Here is a 19,331-nt window from a genome sequence, read left to right on the forward strand (position 1 = left end):
AGTGGATCACAGGGCAGCAGGTGGAAGAGACCCTGGTAAGGTCCAGGAGAGGGGGAAAAAAAAAAAAAAAAAAGCACCCCAGATGTGGACACACATGCTCATCTGCCCAGATAACCATTTTTCCTGTCTAGACAAAGGTTACTATAAATACATCTCCTCACATCACTACTGTTATCAACCAGACATTCCAAAGGGAGATGCAGGGCTCTGCAAAGGAAAGTATTTTAACAATCTCGGCATGTGCCAGCTCTTTTCTGAGTTATAAAATAATATATAGCGAGATATAGATATAGATCCCCTTACTTGCTATCCTTGAGTGATCCAGGCTGCATTTAAAGAAAGAAAGCAAACTTTTTTTTTCCTTTCAGCTGAAAGTTTAGGACTGAGGGTGACCCCTTCCTCCCTCTCCCCCTCCTCCACATGGAATTTTAAACATATTTCCTCCAAAACATAACAGGAGGGGTGGAAACTTTGCCTTTCCTCAGCATGTTTGTTATTTTATCATCGTTTGTTGAAGTTCAAAGATGGATTATGTGCTGGTGGCCACAGACAGAGCACAGTGGCCTATGGCATAACTCACTTCACCACACTGCATGCCAAAGCACCTCTCTGTTCGTGAATTGCCAAGAGACACAGGGGTCTGAGAACGCCATCTAGTTTTATCTTCACTGACACATCAAAAGGCCTCTGGAAGTTGGGCCAAGGCCATCAAACACATTTCACCTAGATGTTTTCCTAGCTGCATGCTGACAAGTCTTCTAGTTCAGTCTGTTGTATCTATACAGGGAATTTCGTAGGGTTTTTAACCAGTAAGCTGCATGCAAAAATATAACCTGACCAACTCTCATTAAATATAGGATTCTCTTTTTCCCAAAATAAGTCTACAAGTCTACATATAAGCTCTTTAAAGTTCATTTTAATTTTCCCTCCAATTGACAAAGCTACCCTCTGTTCCAAGCTTCATCTAATGACGCTTGGATTGCCATAAATGGGAAATCAATTCCAAATTCATGCCTGCTGAAGGTCAATTTGCCAGTTATTCTGGAGGGTGTAGACTCCAATGTTCTTGCGCAATTTTAAAGTAAGTTCATCTGGCCACCAAAAGTTCCTCCTCCCATTTCAACCAGATTTGGTGGCATGTTCATGTCATCTTCTCAGCTTTCATGATGTCCGTGCTCCTAGAAAACCATCATGACCAGCCTCATGAAGTTGCTATACATAAGCAGTAATTTCAAAATGCACTGTATCCATATATTTGACTACATAGTTCTCGGCCCTCTTAGAAATAAGAGCAAAGTTAGCATATAATATCCAAGCTAACATAATAAACTACATGTTTAAAAAAATAGCCAGCAAGTTAACTGAAATATAAACAAGTGCCCTTGCATTCGGGCACTAAACGTGCTTAACGCCAATGTGCTAAAGAGGAACAGCTCCATAGTTAAGACAGTCACCAAGGGGAAGAGAAGCTTGCAGGAGAGGCAGCCTTACCTGAAGTACTTGAGGATAATCAAACACTTGATTCTTGTGACAGCGTTTGCGAACAGCAGGGATCCCATCCGACAGATTTGTACATTTGTCTAGGATCAACACTGATTCCCCATTCTCAGCTTGAAGAGCTTCCAACTCAGAACGGTATTCTGGGTGCAAAGCCATTTGAGATGACAGAATGAAAAACCTGCGAGGACTGAAAAAAACATGGCCATGGTTACCTGACAGGACTGTGAGTATGCTTCCAAGATACTCTAGGGCACATTTCCTTCCATTCTGGAAAAGCAGAATTAGATTAATCAAATGTGGACACACTGCCAAGACTATTTTTGCAGGCAAGGCTGGAAAGGGCAACAATGCAGTAAAATTAAATTTTGGATACAAGTCGTTCGGCATTATTTACAACTTCTAATAAATTTATGCTCGGAAAGAGAGCTTATCATCTTAGAATAGGCATTTGTATTACAACCTATTTTATAAAGTGAAATAACGATCATTTGGCTACATATTAAAACATCTTACCATTGATGCCAGGATTGTTCATTCTTTTATGTGATGCTTGTTTTTCCATTACAAAGTAGTTAGGATGCTGAATGCTGCTGCTAGTTTCTCTTCCCATATACTTTATCATCAATTTTAATTGAGAAAAGATGCTGAACTGACAAATCAGTTACCCTCTATTTATTTACAGTCTTGATATGGTGACAGCAACAGCAGGACAAGCTCCTCTCACTATCTGTGATTCAGTTCTGTTCCTTCAGGGCAACATAAAGGCAACATTTCCCAGACAAAGTTGAAGGTTCATTATCCCGTTCATTCACAATTCCTACCATGTTCCAAAAATATGAACATTAAAAAAACCCTATCTTAATACCAAAGTATTTCAAAATGCTAATTTACTTTAGAGTTAAAACACACAGGGATGCAGTCTTAAATTATATGCTCATAGCTTTAAAAAGTAAGTTATAATAATGCTGCAGTGTAGCACATTACACTCATTTATTTTGATTTTCTCTTTAAAGGGATGAGCTAAGTCAGACTGCTCCACCACTCCCCATGCAAGGGAACACATAGTGAGCGCTTGTCTTCACACTGCCAAAACAACACAGGCAATATGAGGCCTTCACTTAGGATTTCAGTTCTCCTCCATGTGATACTATTTTTAATATAAAGCTCTGAAAATACATACAAACATACACATTATAAAGTCAGACCTTTCCTGCTGCTATTCTCACCTCTTTTACTTATTTTCATGCCGGTCATGTTAGTTGCTCTAATTAACAGCAGAGTTACACAGATATTTGCTTTTTTAAAGATACTTTTTTTCCTAAGCTTCAAGCTGCTACCAGCTTGCTACCAGCAGCTTTATAGAATATTTATTTCTAGCAGAGGTGTATTAAAAGGTTTTAAACTACCCAACTAAAAAGGACAGCAAATCAAAAACTTTCAGTTCAGCTCTGTAAGGGGGTGGGGGGATTGCCTTAAAGAAAGGAAATACTGCTGCAGATAAGTGATAATAAATGCCTGTGACCAGCTAAAAACTGTGCAGGATCATTCATTTATATGTTTAAAATCAAATTTTGCTTTGAAACAGTCATCATCCTATGACTTCCAAACCTAGTGACCAAATCTTGTTACGAAAGAAACTGCAACACAGCTACCAGAAAATAACCCTCTAGGGTAGTGGAATGCAATCATTTATTCCAATCAAGCCTGAATCCTGAGTATCATTCCCTTATCACACTCTTCCTGCATCAAGCAAATGAAATCTATAAATGTGTTTCAATTAGTAATGCTAACCAGCCACTAGATGGTACTCTGGAGACTACAGTCCAATCCTCACAAAAGATTATATGCCTGTAAGAACATGTAAGCTCCAAAACATTCACTGAATATAAACTCACACACTTGGACCAGCTTCCACATAAAGATTTCTCTATTAGGCTCAAAGCCAGCCATAGCATTAAGCTGACTACATGGACATGAACCATATGACTGGTCTCTCTTCAGATTCACACTCCTCAGAAAGAAATAACAAAGCTCGCTCTCACTCTGTGCTGCACTGTTACAATATCTAAGACCTATGAAAAAATCAACCAGGATTCACCTCGATGCTCCTATACCAGTCAAGTCCAGGAACACGACAAGCAGGAACAAAGCGGGTGTGGAAAGCAAACCACTGCTGCACAAGTTAGTCCTGTAATTGTTTGTGATACCTTACCTGGAGCAGCCTACAACAGCAAGAACACCGCCCTTACCAAAGGTGAAGACAATGGAGGAAAGGTACAGTGACATTTTTGGTCTGATACTGGCAGCATCCTTTCTAGCACAGTTTTCATCTTTAATAACCCATATTTTCTACAAAATGTGGCTAGAAGAAAGGACTTAAAGCTTCTGCATTTGAAACCTGATCTTCTGCAACAAATAAACAAGTTATTTACCCTCCCCCCCCACTGCCTCAGTCTGCTCATCTTTTTGACAGGGTCTTACCTATGTTGTTACTGTTTTTATCAAATGGTTTCAGCTGCTGAAGAGGTTTATGAAATATTAAAAGAGCAGTCTTTTGTAATTGATTAAAACATGTTTTCCAGACTTCCAGCTACTCTTGTTCTGAAGACATGAATGGATTAGAAAAACCATCATTTTACAGGGTAGTTCATTTTAACAGCTAAACACATTCTCTGTTATTTCCCACTTGCCTTGCTTTATTTCCAACTACAGGGTTTATGTCTTCCTGCTTGGAAGACAAAAAATAATCAGTATTCTAATCTCTGGATTCCAATAATCAAGTCAGCTCTCTTACTTCTTTTTCATGAACTAACTGCACTAAGCTCCATAACATACATTCTGCAAGATCTTCTTCCTTCAGACTTCCATTAGTAGGCTTCTCCCTGTACCTTAACCAAATTTTCAACATTATTTTGAAAGGACTCCAGAACCACAGAAGCACCCAAAGTGATCTGGAAAGAATGTGTGCATAAGACACACGGAGGTAAAGATCACATCCTCATTCCTCCTGTTTATGCATCCAAAGTTTGCATTAGCCGATGCTACCTGAGGCAATCATGTTGTTCACCGTCATCCCTTTATTCTTTTTAAAGTCACACTGGAGGTATAATGTGCTTCTTTTATCATTGCAATAGCAATCTTTTGCCACTACTTTGCTTTTAAGCATCCTAAAAAAAATTCTGAAGAGATCATTTTGCTTTATTACTTTGAATCACTGCTCTGCTTTATTTGCCACTTAAAAAATTCAAATTAATGATTATTTTTTATTTATTTCCAGTGAGCTGCCAAGAGATACTGGATCCAGAACCCAATCTTAATCTTATTCTACCAGAAACACTGGCATGCTGTCGTGTTACATGCTTCAGTTTCTGGAGCAGGACAAACAGAGAATCACTATAAAAAACCATCAATTCACAGATAAATCAGCTTGGCAAATTAGCCAGTTAGCCACTAGCACTGGAAGAGTCATGTATTTTAATAGCAAGCCCTATGCACATGCACGGCAATGCTTACCAAATTGCCCAAGCCTATCAACAAGTTAGCAGCTAAACTTATATTTTAACAGAATCCATATTAAACACAATATTGAATATACTTTGCTCAAATGACTGGAGTTGCTTTACCCTGGTCCTCTTTCTGGCAGATCCACTTCCCCAGACAAGGGGCTGTAAACAGGAATACTGACATCATAGCCTTGCCGGTAAGTCCACGTGGAAAAGCCTCCACCAGCTAACAGAGCTCTGAAAAATACAAGAAAAGAGATTGTAAATAGAGCATGTTGATCATTCAAGCTCCGGGCCATGATTTACTGATTATCGTTACCAGATTATCAAAGAGACAGGTTTTCCCTCAACTTTTCTCAGTGGTATTTTTCATGCAGTTGTTTGGTTCACTTTAGCTTTCCCAAATTGGCTTAGTACCAGATGGGAGCCAGTCATCAATGGAAAACTTATGATTACATATAAGATGCTAATGAAAGGGCTGTTTTTGCAGAAAATAGGGAAACAATTTATTGCGGCCATTATGATTTTTTGAAAGCTTAAGTGTCCCAGGTCAATTTTAATTTAAATAAATACATTCTTAATTACTTATATTAACATATTCCTCAATGCTTGCCCTAAAACACTGGGTAGCATAGCTTTTGAAGTGTTGGAGATAAGCTTTATTTCAGGTATGAGTCCACTAATACAGTATTTTGGCAGCTTACAACAACTCAGGACTTCTCAGGCTGGAGAATTCTAAGGAATTATTTGCTACTGTACTTTCAAAGTTATCACACAAACTAGTAAAGTTTATTTAATTTTTACATTACAAAAAAGAATGCTATAAATGAAAAACATGACAACAAGAACTCCATATGATCTGAAATTAATTTCCAAGAGTAGAGGCAGCTTGCGATACTATGTGCTAGAAAGCATGGGAAAAATCAAAGCTGGATAAATTGAAATATATTTCAATCTCCCAGTGGGATGGCCCTGATTGTCTGTGGCTTTTCCTAGATGGGGCAACCTTCTGCCACACAGAAATAAAGAGCTGTAAGGAACAGACAAAAACAATGCGTACAGAAGAAAACAATGCATTATTCACTGTGCCAGAAGAAAAAGCTATGTTATTATCTCCTATGCCAGATCAAGTGTCTTTGAAATATGCGAGTAGAGGACATCAGTTTTTCAGTTACCATTTCATCCCCAGTGACCAAGTGGTACAATGAACACACCATCCTATTCCCCCAAAGAAGCTCAGATTCAGCTTCTTTCAGTGAGCCTTCTTGAACAGCTTATTAAACTTCCAGTCCTTAGCCAGAGAACAACAGGGTGTGCTATACTTTAAGTTGCCCTAGGGATACTGGGTCTGCTAAAGTTACCATATAAAGTAATTTGCAGAAAAATATTTTTCCAATTCCAGTTTCTCTCATTCTCGAGGGAAAGAAGCAGAACACAAACATACCACTGCACCAGGCACAACAGAAAGGATCCTGAGGAGCTGTACTCATAGCAGTTGTGATTACAGGCAGAAGCCTTATTTCCCCAAGCTTGCACACTGTCACAGTTCACAGCTGAGCAGGCACTTGTCTCGTCAGCAATCATAACAGACACATTGAAGGAAAACTAAGGTGAAACTGAAAGAGGCACTGACAAGCCATTTGGTGATATTCTTGTTTTCAGTTGTCCCGAATTAAATCCTTAGTATAGTATTTGGAGAAGCAGTGCTTCCACAGCGGTTGTACAATCAGTTACCTACATTATCATCCAAGACCCTACCTATCATTTTTTCCCCTCAGAACAAGGCATCCCACTTGAACACCAGTATGTCCTGCCTGTTCTAATTCCCTTCAGAGGTTCCAGAAGATACTTCATTTCCTGCTCTAAACTGTAGCACAGAGTTGCTTAGTCCCAACGTCACGATCACGCTTTGCGATGTACGTGATACACCCAGATGGTCAAGCAAGCAGTACTAAATGTCATTTAAGAAGCTCTCTGAAGATCCTAGAGTCAGGATTAGAAGTGTAATTGGGTTTGACGAAAATTACAAAAAACAAAACAATTTGCCTGTCTTTATTACTCCTCACTCACAGCACAAACCATTTGAAGGAGCAGAAATGACTTGAGAACAGTATGATAATAAATCAAGTGAGTGCTGAGTGAGAATTTATCTTCCAAAGCAAGTGACTAGTCTGGATTCCTTTCCAGTGCCTCCTCTTTGGTGACGTGCATGTGTTAGATGTACAATGCTGCTATGACCAGATCTTGCCCTGCGAGCTCCATGTTTCATGTCACATTTACATAAACTCAGTTACAAGCGAGGAGAAAAAATTGGCTTGGGTGTTGCTGTTCTTGCACTTTACAACCCCCTCTTTTCTTTTTTTAACCCTCTAATTTAGAAACTACAACCAGATTGTTTTAATTGGATCCAGTGTAAACATGACAGCACCTCATCAGCCTTGAGAAAGCAGGTGTGTGTCATACAGACTTTTACCCACAGGCAATCAACAGCAGTTAAATAACTCCACTCAGATTTTCACTGTATGGTACACTGAGGGAATAGAGGTATTAACTCCCAAAGTATTCGGGACAAATAATCTTTAAATTGCATTGATCACAGAGGAGGGAGCCTGTTCCCACCTTTTTGCCACTTTCCAGATATTGACCGTTCTTTCTCTCCATAAAGACCCCAACTGGTCTGTGCTCTAAATGTTCCTGCCCAGCTGCCATCATCGCCAGTTTCAAAATCTCACAAGCCAGTGGAACCCAATTCATCAACCAGAGAAACTGAAGCAGGAAGACAAATCTTGGACCATATGTGCAATTCTGTGGCTACAGAGTAGGTTAGCCAAAGAAATTCTTTCATCCTCAGTATCGCACTAAACAGAATAGCATCTATTAACAAAAATTAAAGAGCTTATTTTCACAGTTTTATGACAGGAGTTGCATATATTATGGCAGCGACTACCAGCAACACAGCCTTCATGCCAGCAAGGCAGTCCTCCATCATCAAAATCATGGAATAAGGTGCTTTTACACTGCCTCCTGGAAATTGGTTTTAAAGATTTAATAAACAAACAACCACTTAGTGAGATAACCTAGCTAAAGACTTTTCCAGATGCAAAATTACTATACAACTAAATTCCCTTTTTGTGCATAAGGTCTTAATTTACCTGGATTAATATTCTGCAGTAAATCAGTACAACATGATTCCATCATATCCCATGACCTTATAGCATACTACTGTTCAACTATGTATGGTATCTCATACGTGCTGAATAAAGAAGGTAGGCTGCACTCCCTGTGCAAACTTCATAATCACCTTCATATCACCTGTGTATTTGTGTATTTCACCAGTGATCCACAAGATCTCCCAAATCCAGCCGTTCTGGAGTTGTATTAGTACAACTCAGTCCGGTCCTTCAAAATCCATCAGGCTCTTCCAGTGTACCTTTAATTTGGCCTGCAGCCTCTCACTCCATTGTGCTACAAGCAGCTACCCTTCACACTTAGCCCACTACCTGCTCTGTAACGTGCACATTCTCAAATTAAGACAATGTATTTGAGTCACTTGTTCTGTTAGATATGCACTAAGATCTCCAGAGGTCTCCAGAAGCATACAGCAACCACATACTGCACCACTCATGTCCTTCCAGGACCAGGTCCATGCCACAGACTTCTTCACAGATCACTTTTCTTCACACCTGTGACCAGGTTTTTACACTACACACAAACCAATCTCTCTGCTGCCTACGAAAAGGAATTCCCACACTTTCTCAGCTCCAAACATCGCTGTTGCCTCCCTTGCATCAGCACTGCATGCTCCCTCACACGCAGTTGCAGGGCAAGTCAGATCAGCAAATTGATTTCAACAAAAATCACACACTTCTGATCTCCAAAGTAATTAGTTTTTCATTGGATTGGTGACCTAAACTGACTTTACATGCTACTACACAGTCTCTAGACACCATTCAAGCAAGGGAAAAAGAACATGTGGCCAAAGGAAAAGCAGAACTACTCTTTTCATCACCAGCCTGCTGTTTTCATATATACACTAGTGTAACATGAAACTGTAACCTCACATACCTGAATTAGATGATGACTCCAGCATAGACAGTCATACTAGCAAAACTGAACTTATACTAGTATGTCTCATTTGGCTGAAGGGGTGGTTTTATTGTCCAGGTACAAAACACGGTATTACCAGTAAAAGTACTTTCACATTAGTGGAACTTCTCCAATAACAGAAATACAGTAGTGCCAACAAAGCACCTTTAAGCTAGCTGGGAGGTGCTTTGACAACAGCTTTTTGCAAAAAAAGATTTGATTTTTGATTTGAATAACTCAACTTTGCCCAGTAGAATGACAAGCACGTAGAACAAACAGCTACTGAATAATATATTACCTGCACAGTAAGCCAAGATACATAAGGCCAAATATAAATGGACATCTAACACACAAAAAAAAAAAAGGAAAAAAGGTTGTGCAGTACAAGAAATCTACTGCATTCAATTAACAAATCTGCTTCTTCCACAGACACATGTTTGTGTGTACATGCACAAACATACAATCCCAGAACAGCACATCCTGTTAAAACAAAACACTATCAAGTGAAAATTTGTCTTAAGAAATATAAAACTTAAGATAAATACGGGTATGTACTAACAGATAGATAGGTTTGATTACATAACAACGATGCTTGGCTGCCCTCTTCAGGCTAACCTGTATCCCATGCAGTTAACATACTTCATACAGTAAAGTCAAAACCTAAAGCAGTACTTCACAGCCAGTGATGTAATTATAAAAAGTAAATGTACTCTTTGAACACATCCAGATAAAATGAGTTCTGTTTTAGCACTGAAGGACAATGTTTTACATCATCTATGGTGCAAAGAAATTGATAGACTCCATATACAATCATCTTAGCAAAAATCTCGTATCTTAGTCAAGACAAAACATTTGACAGAAGAAAGTTAACCTTAAAATTCAAAAGAGGGACTGGTTACATAGAACCTCACTCAGCAGAACTAAGCACGTGTATGTTAATCTGGTAGATATGCATTTAGTGACAATCTCTAAACTAATTAAGTTTATCTTATTCTTATTCCAGCTTTCTTTGTTATAACCTACTTTCCTCTTCCAAAAGCAAACTATTCTGCAAGTGAAAATTAAGCTCAGGATTCACAACACCTTTTACATTCCTGGTAAATATTTTCAAAACACACTTGCCAGAGAAGAACTAAGAACAGTTGTCAGATTACTAGTACAGTGTAATTCTTAAAATAACACACTCACCAGAGTGACAACCGCCTTTAAATGACCTTGTAGCATTCTTCAAATTTATAATCAGAAAATTACAGCTAGGATTCACCTGTGCACTTCTACTTTGCAGTAAATGGGATATTCTGTAAAACCTTCAGATTTGGTAACATGAAATGCAGGTCTAAACTTGAAATTCTCCATCCTTATGGCAAGCCTAACAGCAGATCACACCCCTTCCAAAATTAAGGATGAGGCCAAACTGTCAGATTCCAGGAATAAACACTTGTCCTGAAGGAAAGAGGAACTTACTAACTTACTATTTCCCTTTTTTTTTTTTTTTTTTTTTTTTCCTTTTGAGGAGGTAAAGTCACACTCACAGAATCACAAAACAGTTGGGGTTGGAAAGGACCTCTGGAGATCCTCTGGTCCAATCACCTCGAGCATGTTGCCCAGGGCCGTGTCCAGTTGGGTTTTGAATATCTCCAAGGATGGAGACCCCACAACCTCTCTGGGTAACCTGTTCCAGTATTCAAGCACCCTCACAATAAAGAAGTGTTTTCTTGTATTGAAGTGAAATATCCTGTGTTTCAGTTTGTGCCCATTGCCTCTCCTCATGTCACTGGGCACCACTGAGAAGACTCTAGCCCCATTTTCTTGACACTCTCCCATCAGCTCTTTATACTTACTGATAAGATTCCCCCGAACCCTCTCTTCGTGAGACTAAACAGTCCCAGCTCTCTCAGCCTCTGGTCATATGAAAGATGCTCTAGCCCCTTAATCATCTTTGTGGCCTTTCCAGCCTTGTAAAGGTTAAGGAGAGTGGCCTTTGTTATCAGCTACACTTCTGAGCTTGCTACTTCTTTAGTGGCATTTAAACCCAGACCTATTACATTCAAATACAGCAAAATACATACCTATCTCTAGGAACATCCAGTGCAGTGTTATAATCTGGTGGCCCCCCAGGCAGCATATTGAAGAGTAAGTGATTTGTGCCTCGGTCCCACCTAAGAAAAAAGAAGGAATAGATGACAATTAGAAAGGTATGCTCTCTATATGGATGGTAAACTCTCTCAAAGTCTAGCTCTGGCATTGACTCACGGCATACTTCCCTCCAGCATTAACCTGAACTTCTTTACTTGAGTCCTTCGAATACACACACACTGACATGTGTAAGTACCTGGATAACTGTGCCAAAGCCTGAGCTGTCTCCTTGATGCGGAGCGTGTTCTGATTGAGAACATCTATGGATGGCACAAAAAGGCAGGCCCGGTGGACATCATCAGTGTAGAAGTCACTGTCAGAGATGGCAGTTAGTAACTCATTGTATTCCCTGGAAATGGTATTGCTGACCAATGTCCCATATTCATCCACATACTTCTTCAGTGAGTAGATGTATACCTTAATCTTGTTTTTGGGATTGAAGCCACATCGATAGACATCGAAGCAGGTGTGCATCCGACAGCTGAGGTCTCCTCGCTCAGGAATGGGACTATCAGCGGGAAGCCTGACCACAGGCACATCATGGACACTGCGTTTTTCAACAGTCCAGTCACTTGATGACTCAATGGAGTGAGGCCAGAACTGGAACATTCCTGTAGCAATTAGGCCAAGCAGAACTATGGAGAAGAGAGTGATGTAGTAGATGCGATGCTTGGTTTTCATTCTTGGAATGAGGGCTGGACCCCGGGTGTTATATTTGGCTGACGCACACATAATGGAATCAATTATCTCTTGTTTCTACAAAATAGAAAGAAATAGGTTTAAGGATGAATTCTGGAAGGGATATATAGCCATTGCACAAGGTACAGAAACATTCAGCTAACCCATTCGAGGCAGGTTCTTTGCCTCAGCAGATTACAGTAAAGTTTCTTCAGATGCTCATATGTCCCACCAGAACATAAGGTGCCAACTGATCTACACAGCAGGAATGTCGCTTTGAAACAACAACGTGAAGCTTATCTGCTGGGCCTCCTTATCGTGGAACGATGTTGATGGCCAGTGAACAATCACGAATCAGAGAAGCACACGACATAGGGAGGGGGGGAACTGGGGGAACTCAAACACTAGAGAATTAAGAAGTCTTCACAGGTCCCACTCCACCTATGTCTAAATGCATTCACAATGAATAATAAAAAGGCAACCAATGCATGATTCAGCTGTGAGTGAAGAGAAACAACTTGGATATCCCATAAAGGGATTATGAAGGGGCCTCACACACAATGTGAGACCATGCTACTGCCGTTCTCTGATATAAAGTAGCTTTCAAACCGAATTTTACAGGAGCCTCACTATATCTGACTAAAATGATGCCAAAGTACTTCTGGAAAAACAGAGAATTAACTTATGGTCTTTGTCAATATGCCTTTTGGGGCAAAAAAGTGCTCTATGAATTGCCACTGCAGCCACATAAGAAAAGCATTTAAATTAATAGTTCAGTGTAGCCTGAAAAACAATATAGAGTGAAAAGCACAACATAATATAAAGTATAATAAATCCAGTCCCAGAACTGCTGTCATCTTTGATTTTTCTTACAAATTTTTACATAGAAAAATGTGGTTCCAGCATGGGGTAATTTTTATCAACTATAGACTGAAGGATCAGCTGCTCATTACATGCATAAAGCTGCTTAGGTTTTCAACTCAAGGTTTCATACTAAGTAAAGAACTATAACTCCAACCTGTATTCTCCTCACTGAGAGCAATTTAAAGGTCAGAAGCATGCTTCTTCCCCAAAGAAGAATGTGGATGATATAATTACATGTTCATCCTTCTTTTCTCTTGGAAAATGATGGGATGTTTTCTTGCTTCAAGAGCAAGAAACAAAGTCTCACAGTCAACTGTACACTACAGCGCTAATTTAAATAAAATAACTATCGTTAAGATATCAATCTTAATAACAAATCACATGACATTTATTTGGCAGTTCTTAAGCAAAGCGCATTAGGATGAGATTGCTAACACATGGAGCGACTGCACTTACACAGTGCAGCACAAAAACAACTTCAGACACTGTTCAATACGTATCCCACCCTTAATACATCTTCTCATCAATTTAGGTTCACATGCTGATTCTGGAGGCAGTTTTTAAAGCCTGCTGTACAAGACAACACATCACACTGCAATCAGGACAGAAGCCAGAAGGCTACATACTATCAGCGTTATAAGGAACAAGTTCCCATACACTTCTGACTGTTAGTCATGTTATTCCTCCCTCCTCATCTGCTGCCAGAATCACCGGCATTATCACTGAGATTACAGATCAGTGACAAGCTTTTGAGTCACTCAGCAAGGCTGTCTAGATCTAAGTCTGGGGGGGGAAGAAATATAACGAACCATTCACGGCACCGCTTAATCACTCCTACATAACAAACTGGGGAAACTCGCAGGCGCGAGGTGTAAGCCAAGGCCCAACAGCGTTTACAGCACTAGGAGCAACATGCAACAGACTTCGCAGCTGAAGACGCAGCAAAAAACGGTGCCCAGGCACCACAGCGAAACGGCGAGGCTGCGCTGAAGCCTCCCCACCCGCACGGCACCCCGTGCCGGCATGTCCCCACCGCTCCCACCCTCGCCGGACCGAGCGGGACCGAGCCCCGCCGGCAGCCGAGGCCGGGCCCGGCGGGCGGGCACGCTGCCTCAGCGGACGCCTCTCCACGCCCCAGAAACCGGCCCCGCCGACCCTGCCCATCGCCCCCCGAACGAGGGCCCGCCGGGGGCCGCCGCCTCCTCGCTAGGGCCGGCGCCGCGGCAGCCCGCCCGCCCTCACCTCCGCCCACAGTCGCTCGGGCCCGAGTGCCCGCGCCGCCAGGTCGCTGGCGGCCCCGCGGACCGCGGCGGGCCGCGACGACGACGGCAGGAACGAGGACGCCGAAAAGCACCCGCCGCCGCCGCCAGCGGCTTGCGCATGCGCACAGCCCGCCGGCGGCCGCCGAGGAGCGCCGCGGCCCGGCCGCGCTGCGCCGCCCCCAAGGGCGCCGCCCCCAAGGGCGCCCTCCCGCGGCGGGAGGCCGCCCCCGCAGCGCCCGCCGCGGCCGTTAACGGTCGGCGGAGGCGGCCCGGGCGCGGGTCTCTCGGGGCCGCGGTACCGGCGGCGCTGCCGTGCTCACAGGCGGTCCTTCTCTGCGGGCTCGCCTCCCGCTGCCCCCGGCTCAGAGAGCACGCCCGGGCGGCGTGTCGCTTTCCAAGCTGCCGCATGCCCCTGCTTCGGTGAAGGAAAGGAGCGTTCCCAAGCCCTTCTCCGGAGCGGCCCGAGCCAGTCCCTCTCTGGCCAGGCAATTGACCTCATGTAAATGGCTGGATAAACCGGTTGCACAGAAGCCCGGCTATGCCAGAGTAACAGACGCTGGTTTTGTTCCGAAATGGTTTACATACTGCAAACTCAGAGCAGATGCTTTTGCACAGGAGTGCAGTATCCCAGCGTATGGCACCTGTGTTCCTTACCATTCCCCGGACCAGCTCCAGCAGAGGACCTGGCTGCACTCAGCCATGCTGAGGTAGAAGCAAGGATTACTTCACACCTCCCTGCAGGAGCACACAGTTCTCATCTGTTTACTGGCTCTCATCATCTGCCAGTGTGAGGACAGACAAGGATTGAAGTAAGTCCTTCATTTGGTAAAACCCTAGGTCTTTGGGGAAAACTGCAGTAGCCACCGAGCTACGTGACCGTCTTCCATGCTGACTTCTCCTGCTGCAGCCCCTGCAACCACCCGAGCTCCAGGCCAGGCCGATCTCCACTCTGCTACCTGCGTTGTGCTGCCAGTGACACACAGCACAGAGGATGGGGAGAAAAGACTAGCTCTGGTCCTGTCCTGTTATTCTTGGATGTTTAAAAGAATCTCCTTACCTGTACCTCACGGTGCCAACCTGCTCACCTGAAATGCTTTTTTCTCTCTTCAGTTTTTATGATGCTGATTTTAATGCACCCATATTTTACATAAAATGTTGAGGCAATGGCATACTACCCTGTGGTACATATTTGTGAAAGGATGGGTTTTTTGGCATCTGACCCTGCTCTAAACCTCTAAACTGATTCTCTCTCTCTCTTTTGCACAGCATAGTGTCCTGAAGCAACCCTGGCTGTTAGCAATGGGTTGGCTCTCTTTCACTTCAACTGCCCCTGGGAAAACTGCTCTCTGCAAAGCTCTCCACATGCACACACAGAGGCAGCTCAGTGCTCCCCCGTGAGAGGAGAAATGCTGTCACTGCAGTGTTTCCTGCACTTTCTCTCAACTTCGTCTCATGCACATTACATAGCAGTGAATCTGAGAATACAGTATCACCTGCTAAATTCTTCATCTTGTTGGCAACAGTCAAAGCCAACAACAAAGAGGATTCACAGATCTTCAGATGAAGCACCCTTTGTCCCTTTTGAGCTTTGATGAGCTGGTGCTGGCTTTCTCCTCATCCCTAACTCAAGTTATCAGGGTTTGTTAGAGCATGCGAAGTTTGGGGTTTTAGCCCATCAGCTTGAAATTGCTGCCAGTTGCCTCATTCATAAATCGGAAGCAGGAATCCTCCTTCTGAAGTTTCATTAATAATTTGGAGCAAACCGTGTTCTTTGTGAATTGACCGTTGCCACTTTTATGAATCGAAAGGGGCGCCATTCATGTGCTCGGGCTGCTGGGACGAGCGCGTTGGTCTCTGAGGAAGGGGGACTCATCTGCGTGAGTGGTGCCTGGATGCGGCTGAGCCGGGGAAGGGGGGGGAGACACCACAGCAGTGTCGTGTGACAGGGACACTGGCTAGTCCACGTGCAGCTGGGGGGGCTGGGGGCTGCTGAGCGCAGCGTGCTCCAGCCCATGCAGTGCCCACAGGCGCTTCCTCTGCTGCTCTGCTCTTCCAGGGAGAATAAAATGCATCAAATCAATTGTAGCTGAAACATTCAAAGAGGCTCGATGGTAGTTTCATCCCTGTAGGAAAATTTGGGGAACAATGCAATTTTGGTAAGAGCCTAGAGTGAAAGAAATGCAAGCAGCTCAGCTATTTTATTTCAAAATAGCAAGAAAAATGTAGACTACAGTCTGTTTTCATAGAGATTTCCCTGAAACCACATCAGTGAGTCTGTTTGTATTCTAGTGCAGTAGCTGAGCTAGACAAGTCTGCAGCACAGCATCTATTTTTAGACTCCAGGTTGCCATTTACAGCTTGTAAAACTAATCATCAGCATCTGGAAAACAGGCTATCAATTTTTGTAAATGTACATGAGAGATCAGATATTTTACTTCTCTCTCTGCTTTGCCCTATTATGTCCTGCCTCATATGACCCATTTGGAGTCATCTGGGAATTACTTCATTTTTAAGCTCTTTAACATCACGCTATACCCTTGCCTGCTGCCGCATACAGCATCGTGTATTTTCTGCTAGGGTGATCAGATACAGAACAAAAAACAGCAATCACGGAGCCTTCTGCTTCTGTGTCTCCTTGCAGAGAGCAGTTGCATGTGTGACTATGGGGTACCTTATGCAGTCAGTGCAGGAGGCAGCATCTATAATAAGAGGAGACAATTGTAAAAGGCGCATAGGAAGGGGAATACTAAGGGCTTGGAGACATCTTCCCCACCCCCACCACCCTATTTTCACCATATGGCATAGCGTAACTAAAAATCATAGCTCATATTTATCTTCTGAAATATTTGATACTGGCTACTACCAGATATCAGACTAAGTGAAACAGTTTGGATCTGGTATAAGACAAAGCAGGATATTGTAACAGCTTGCCTCACTATTTCAGTTTATGTCTTACAGCTAAATGATATCCTCATTGATATCATCTGGGCTTATAATAAGCCTGATCAATAAACTGTACCTAGCAGCCAATTGCACAGTTTTAGTCTCTTGAGCCGGTCCATCACACACCTCCACTGCAGCTGTTTTGTGACTGACAGCGCAAGTCAACAAAGTCTAATCTGCTTCATCTCTGTACTTCTAGGTCCTCTATTGCCTTCCCAAGTTGAAAGGAAAAAGAAATGTAATATACTTCAGAGGTCTGCTGCTATAGCTCCCACTGGAGGATGTGAGGCATGAGGAGATTCAGTTAGGCAAGCATTACCTTCAAACAAACTGTAATGTGACAGAAATACACAGACACAAACACTCTATCAGTGTACTTTCCCCCATCCCTAAAGCCTTTAGATGTCACGTTTTGAAGATGAATTCATCTTTAATCAATTGAATTGATTTTCTGCACTGAGGAATTCAGGGACAAAGCAGGTCATGACAAGAATCTGCCTAGAATAACTAAGCACTCGTGCACAAGCTGTGCAATCAGACCTTGCTGGATAGTAAGTAGCAGGGAATAGAGCAGCTAAAAATAGCATTTCCTTGCAGTATTTTTCCAGACTATTTTTGATTCTTGATTCTGATAAGGTCGACTGGCTATTTACTAAAAATAGCTAATCCTGGCAAACTGAGGACAAAAAATAGAGTATTTATAGCCACATCAGACTAAAGTACATCTGTTGGCTGCAGATAATCTAGGATCTTATCGTTGGTCAATTGCCAATGTTTTATATAAGTTGGTAATAAATAAAGCATTAATTGCAGTGAAGAATGAGTGTCTCTATCTTGCCACCGTGATTTTTTCAAATGAGATACACATATTTTGGCATTTATCATTGTAGTTTACCGTACTTGAGCTGTTCTTCATGATGTGATCTGAATTGCTTCAGAAATAACTAAAACAATCCTCTGTTAGGTGAGCCAATCTCTCAGAAACAGCTGCATAGGCAGTTAAAAGTGAAAAAATTGTTTTACTATTTTGCATGCCTGATACTTCAGATGCATAAATGTTTAGGGGGTGATTCATGTATTTTCCTCCATGAAGAAGGTTTTTTATCCAGCCCTTAAATGCAACCATATCTCTGATGAAAAGTAGTCACTATTCCACCAGCCGCAGAAGAGTGACTGAGGAATTCCATAACCAGGTAACTGGAGGAGGACTACAGAAAAATTATCAATATCCCAAATGATAATTTGGCCCCAAGACTGGGGTGGAGGACACACACACACCAACTACAGCTCAACAGAAGGCTCTGTTGTACACATTCTAATAATGAAAGAGCATATTTCAAGGTATCAGCAATTATTTTGAAAAAATACACAGTATATTTGAGCAGCTGCCCTTCTTCAGTTAAGGTTGAGAATTATATTTTAATGAATAGCTTCTCTTACAGATATCTTGCTCAGAATCTATTCAATTTCTGCAAGAAAAACTCACCTTCACAGATCTGTTCCTTAAGCACGAATGATCTTTCAGAAATATTTAGCTAGACTGGGCCCAGTCTAAGCCATTCACTTAACTGTCATGTAACACAGGTTGTTAATGCAGTTCCCACATGCATGGACACATTAAGGGTAGACCTGAAGTACAGAATAGAGAAGTTTCTATGACAGAAAGCTGTGCTATACAGGAAATTACCACTTCCAACCTGAAAACTCTGAACATTTCTCTGAGACAGAGAAAGGGAAAAAGAGTAGAACTAGTTTCTGGCAAGGACAAATAATTTCATTGACACAGTTTAGGATCTAGGACTGTGAAACCATCTAGGATCCTTTCTGTGCTCAAAGGAATGATAACCTGAAAACAGAAATTCTGTGCTAAGTGGATTTTATCATCTACTTGTTTAATTACAGTGGGCATAAGCAATGAAGGCACAGTGTTAACTCAACAGCATTTCTTATTTTAAGTGAAATGCAGAATTTTTTAAAAAAATATAGATCTGACCAGTTTCGGCATTTCAGGTACTGTTTTGTTTGCCTATTGCTTGACAAACTGGAAAAAGAAAGAAATGCAGGGGCATCTCAATCTTCAATCATATCTTCTCTATCAATCTTCTCTCTCATTTGTTTTATAGAGATTTGTCACACAACCAGAAAGAACATTAATAATAATGACGAGAAATAGTGAGCGCAGAGAACATCTCACATGGAGGTAGTAAAGGAAATGAAAAATTTTTACAGGCAGAGGGCTGGGGAGGATAATGCTCCGAGGAAACATTCTGGACAGAGAATCCCCGCATGGATTCCACTGAATAGCTTTTTTGTGTGAGGATATTCTTACAGCAAATAACAATTATTTTAACTCCCAAAT

General features: G+C 42.0%; 1 protein-coding gene across 2 annotated transcripts in view; it reads right to left on the reverse strand.

Annotated features, from left to right (window-relative positions):
- EXT2 (exostosin glycosyltransferase 2) overlaps positions 1-14,175 on the reverse strand; it is an 82,472-nt gene extending 68,297 nt beyond the window's left edge. For both annotated transcript variants that reach the window (XM_064512757.1, XM_064512756.1), the window contains exons 1-5: positions 14,010-14,175; positions 11,422-11,981; positions 11,159-11,248; positions 5,124-5,240; positions 1,492-1,687 (exon numbers count right to left, since the gene is read on the reverse strand). In XM_064512757.1, the coding sequence (XP_064368827.1) occupies positions 1,492-1,687; positions 5,124-5,240; positions 11,159-11,248; positions 11,422-11,957 (939 nt within the window). In that variant the 5' untranslated portion in view covers positions 11,958-11,981; positions 14,010-14,175. The remainder of the gene's footprint in view (positions 1-1,491; positions 1,688-5,123; positions 5,241-11,158; positions 11,249-11,421; positions 11,982-14,009) is intronic.
- Between the last annotated feature and the right edge of the window lie 5,156 nt (positions 14,176-19,331).

Source organism: Dromaius novaehollandiae, chromosome 5 (genome assembly GCF_036370855.1).
Source record: "Dromaius novaehollandiae isolate bDroNov1 chromosome 5, bDroNov1.hap1, whole genome shotgun sequence".
Lineage (NCBI taxonomy): Eukaryota > Metazoa > Chordata > Aves > Casuariiformes > Dromaiidae > Dromaius > Dromaius novaehollandiae.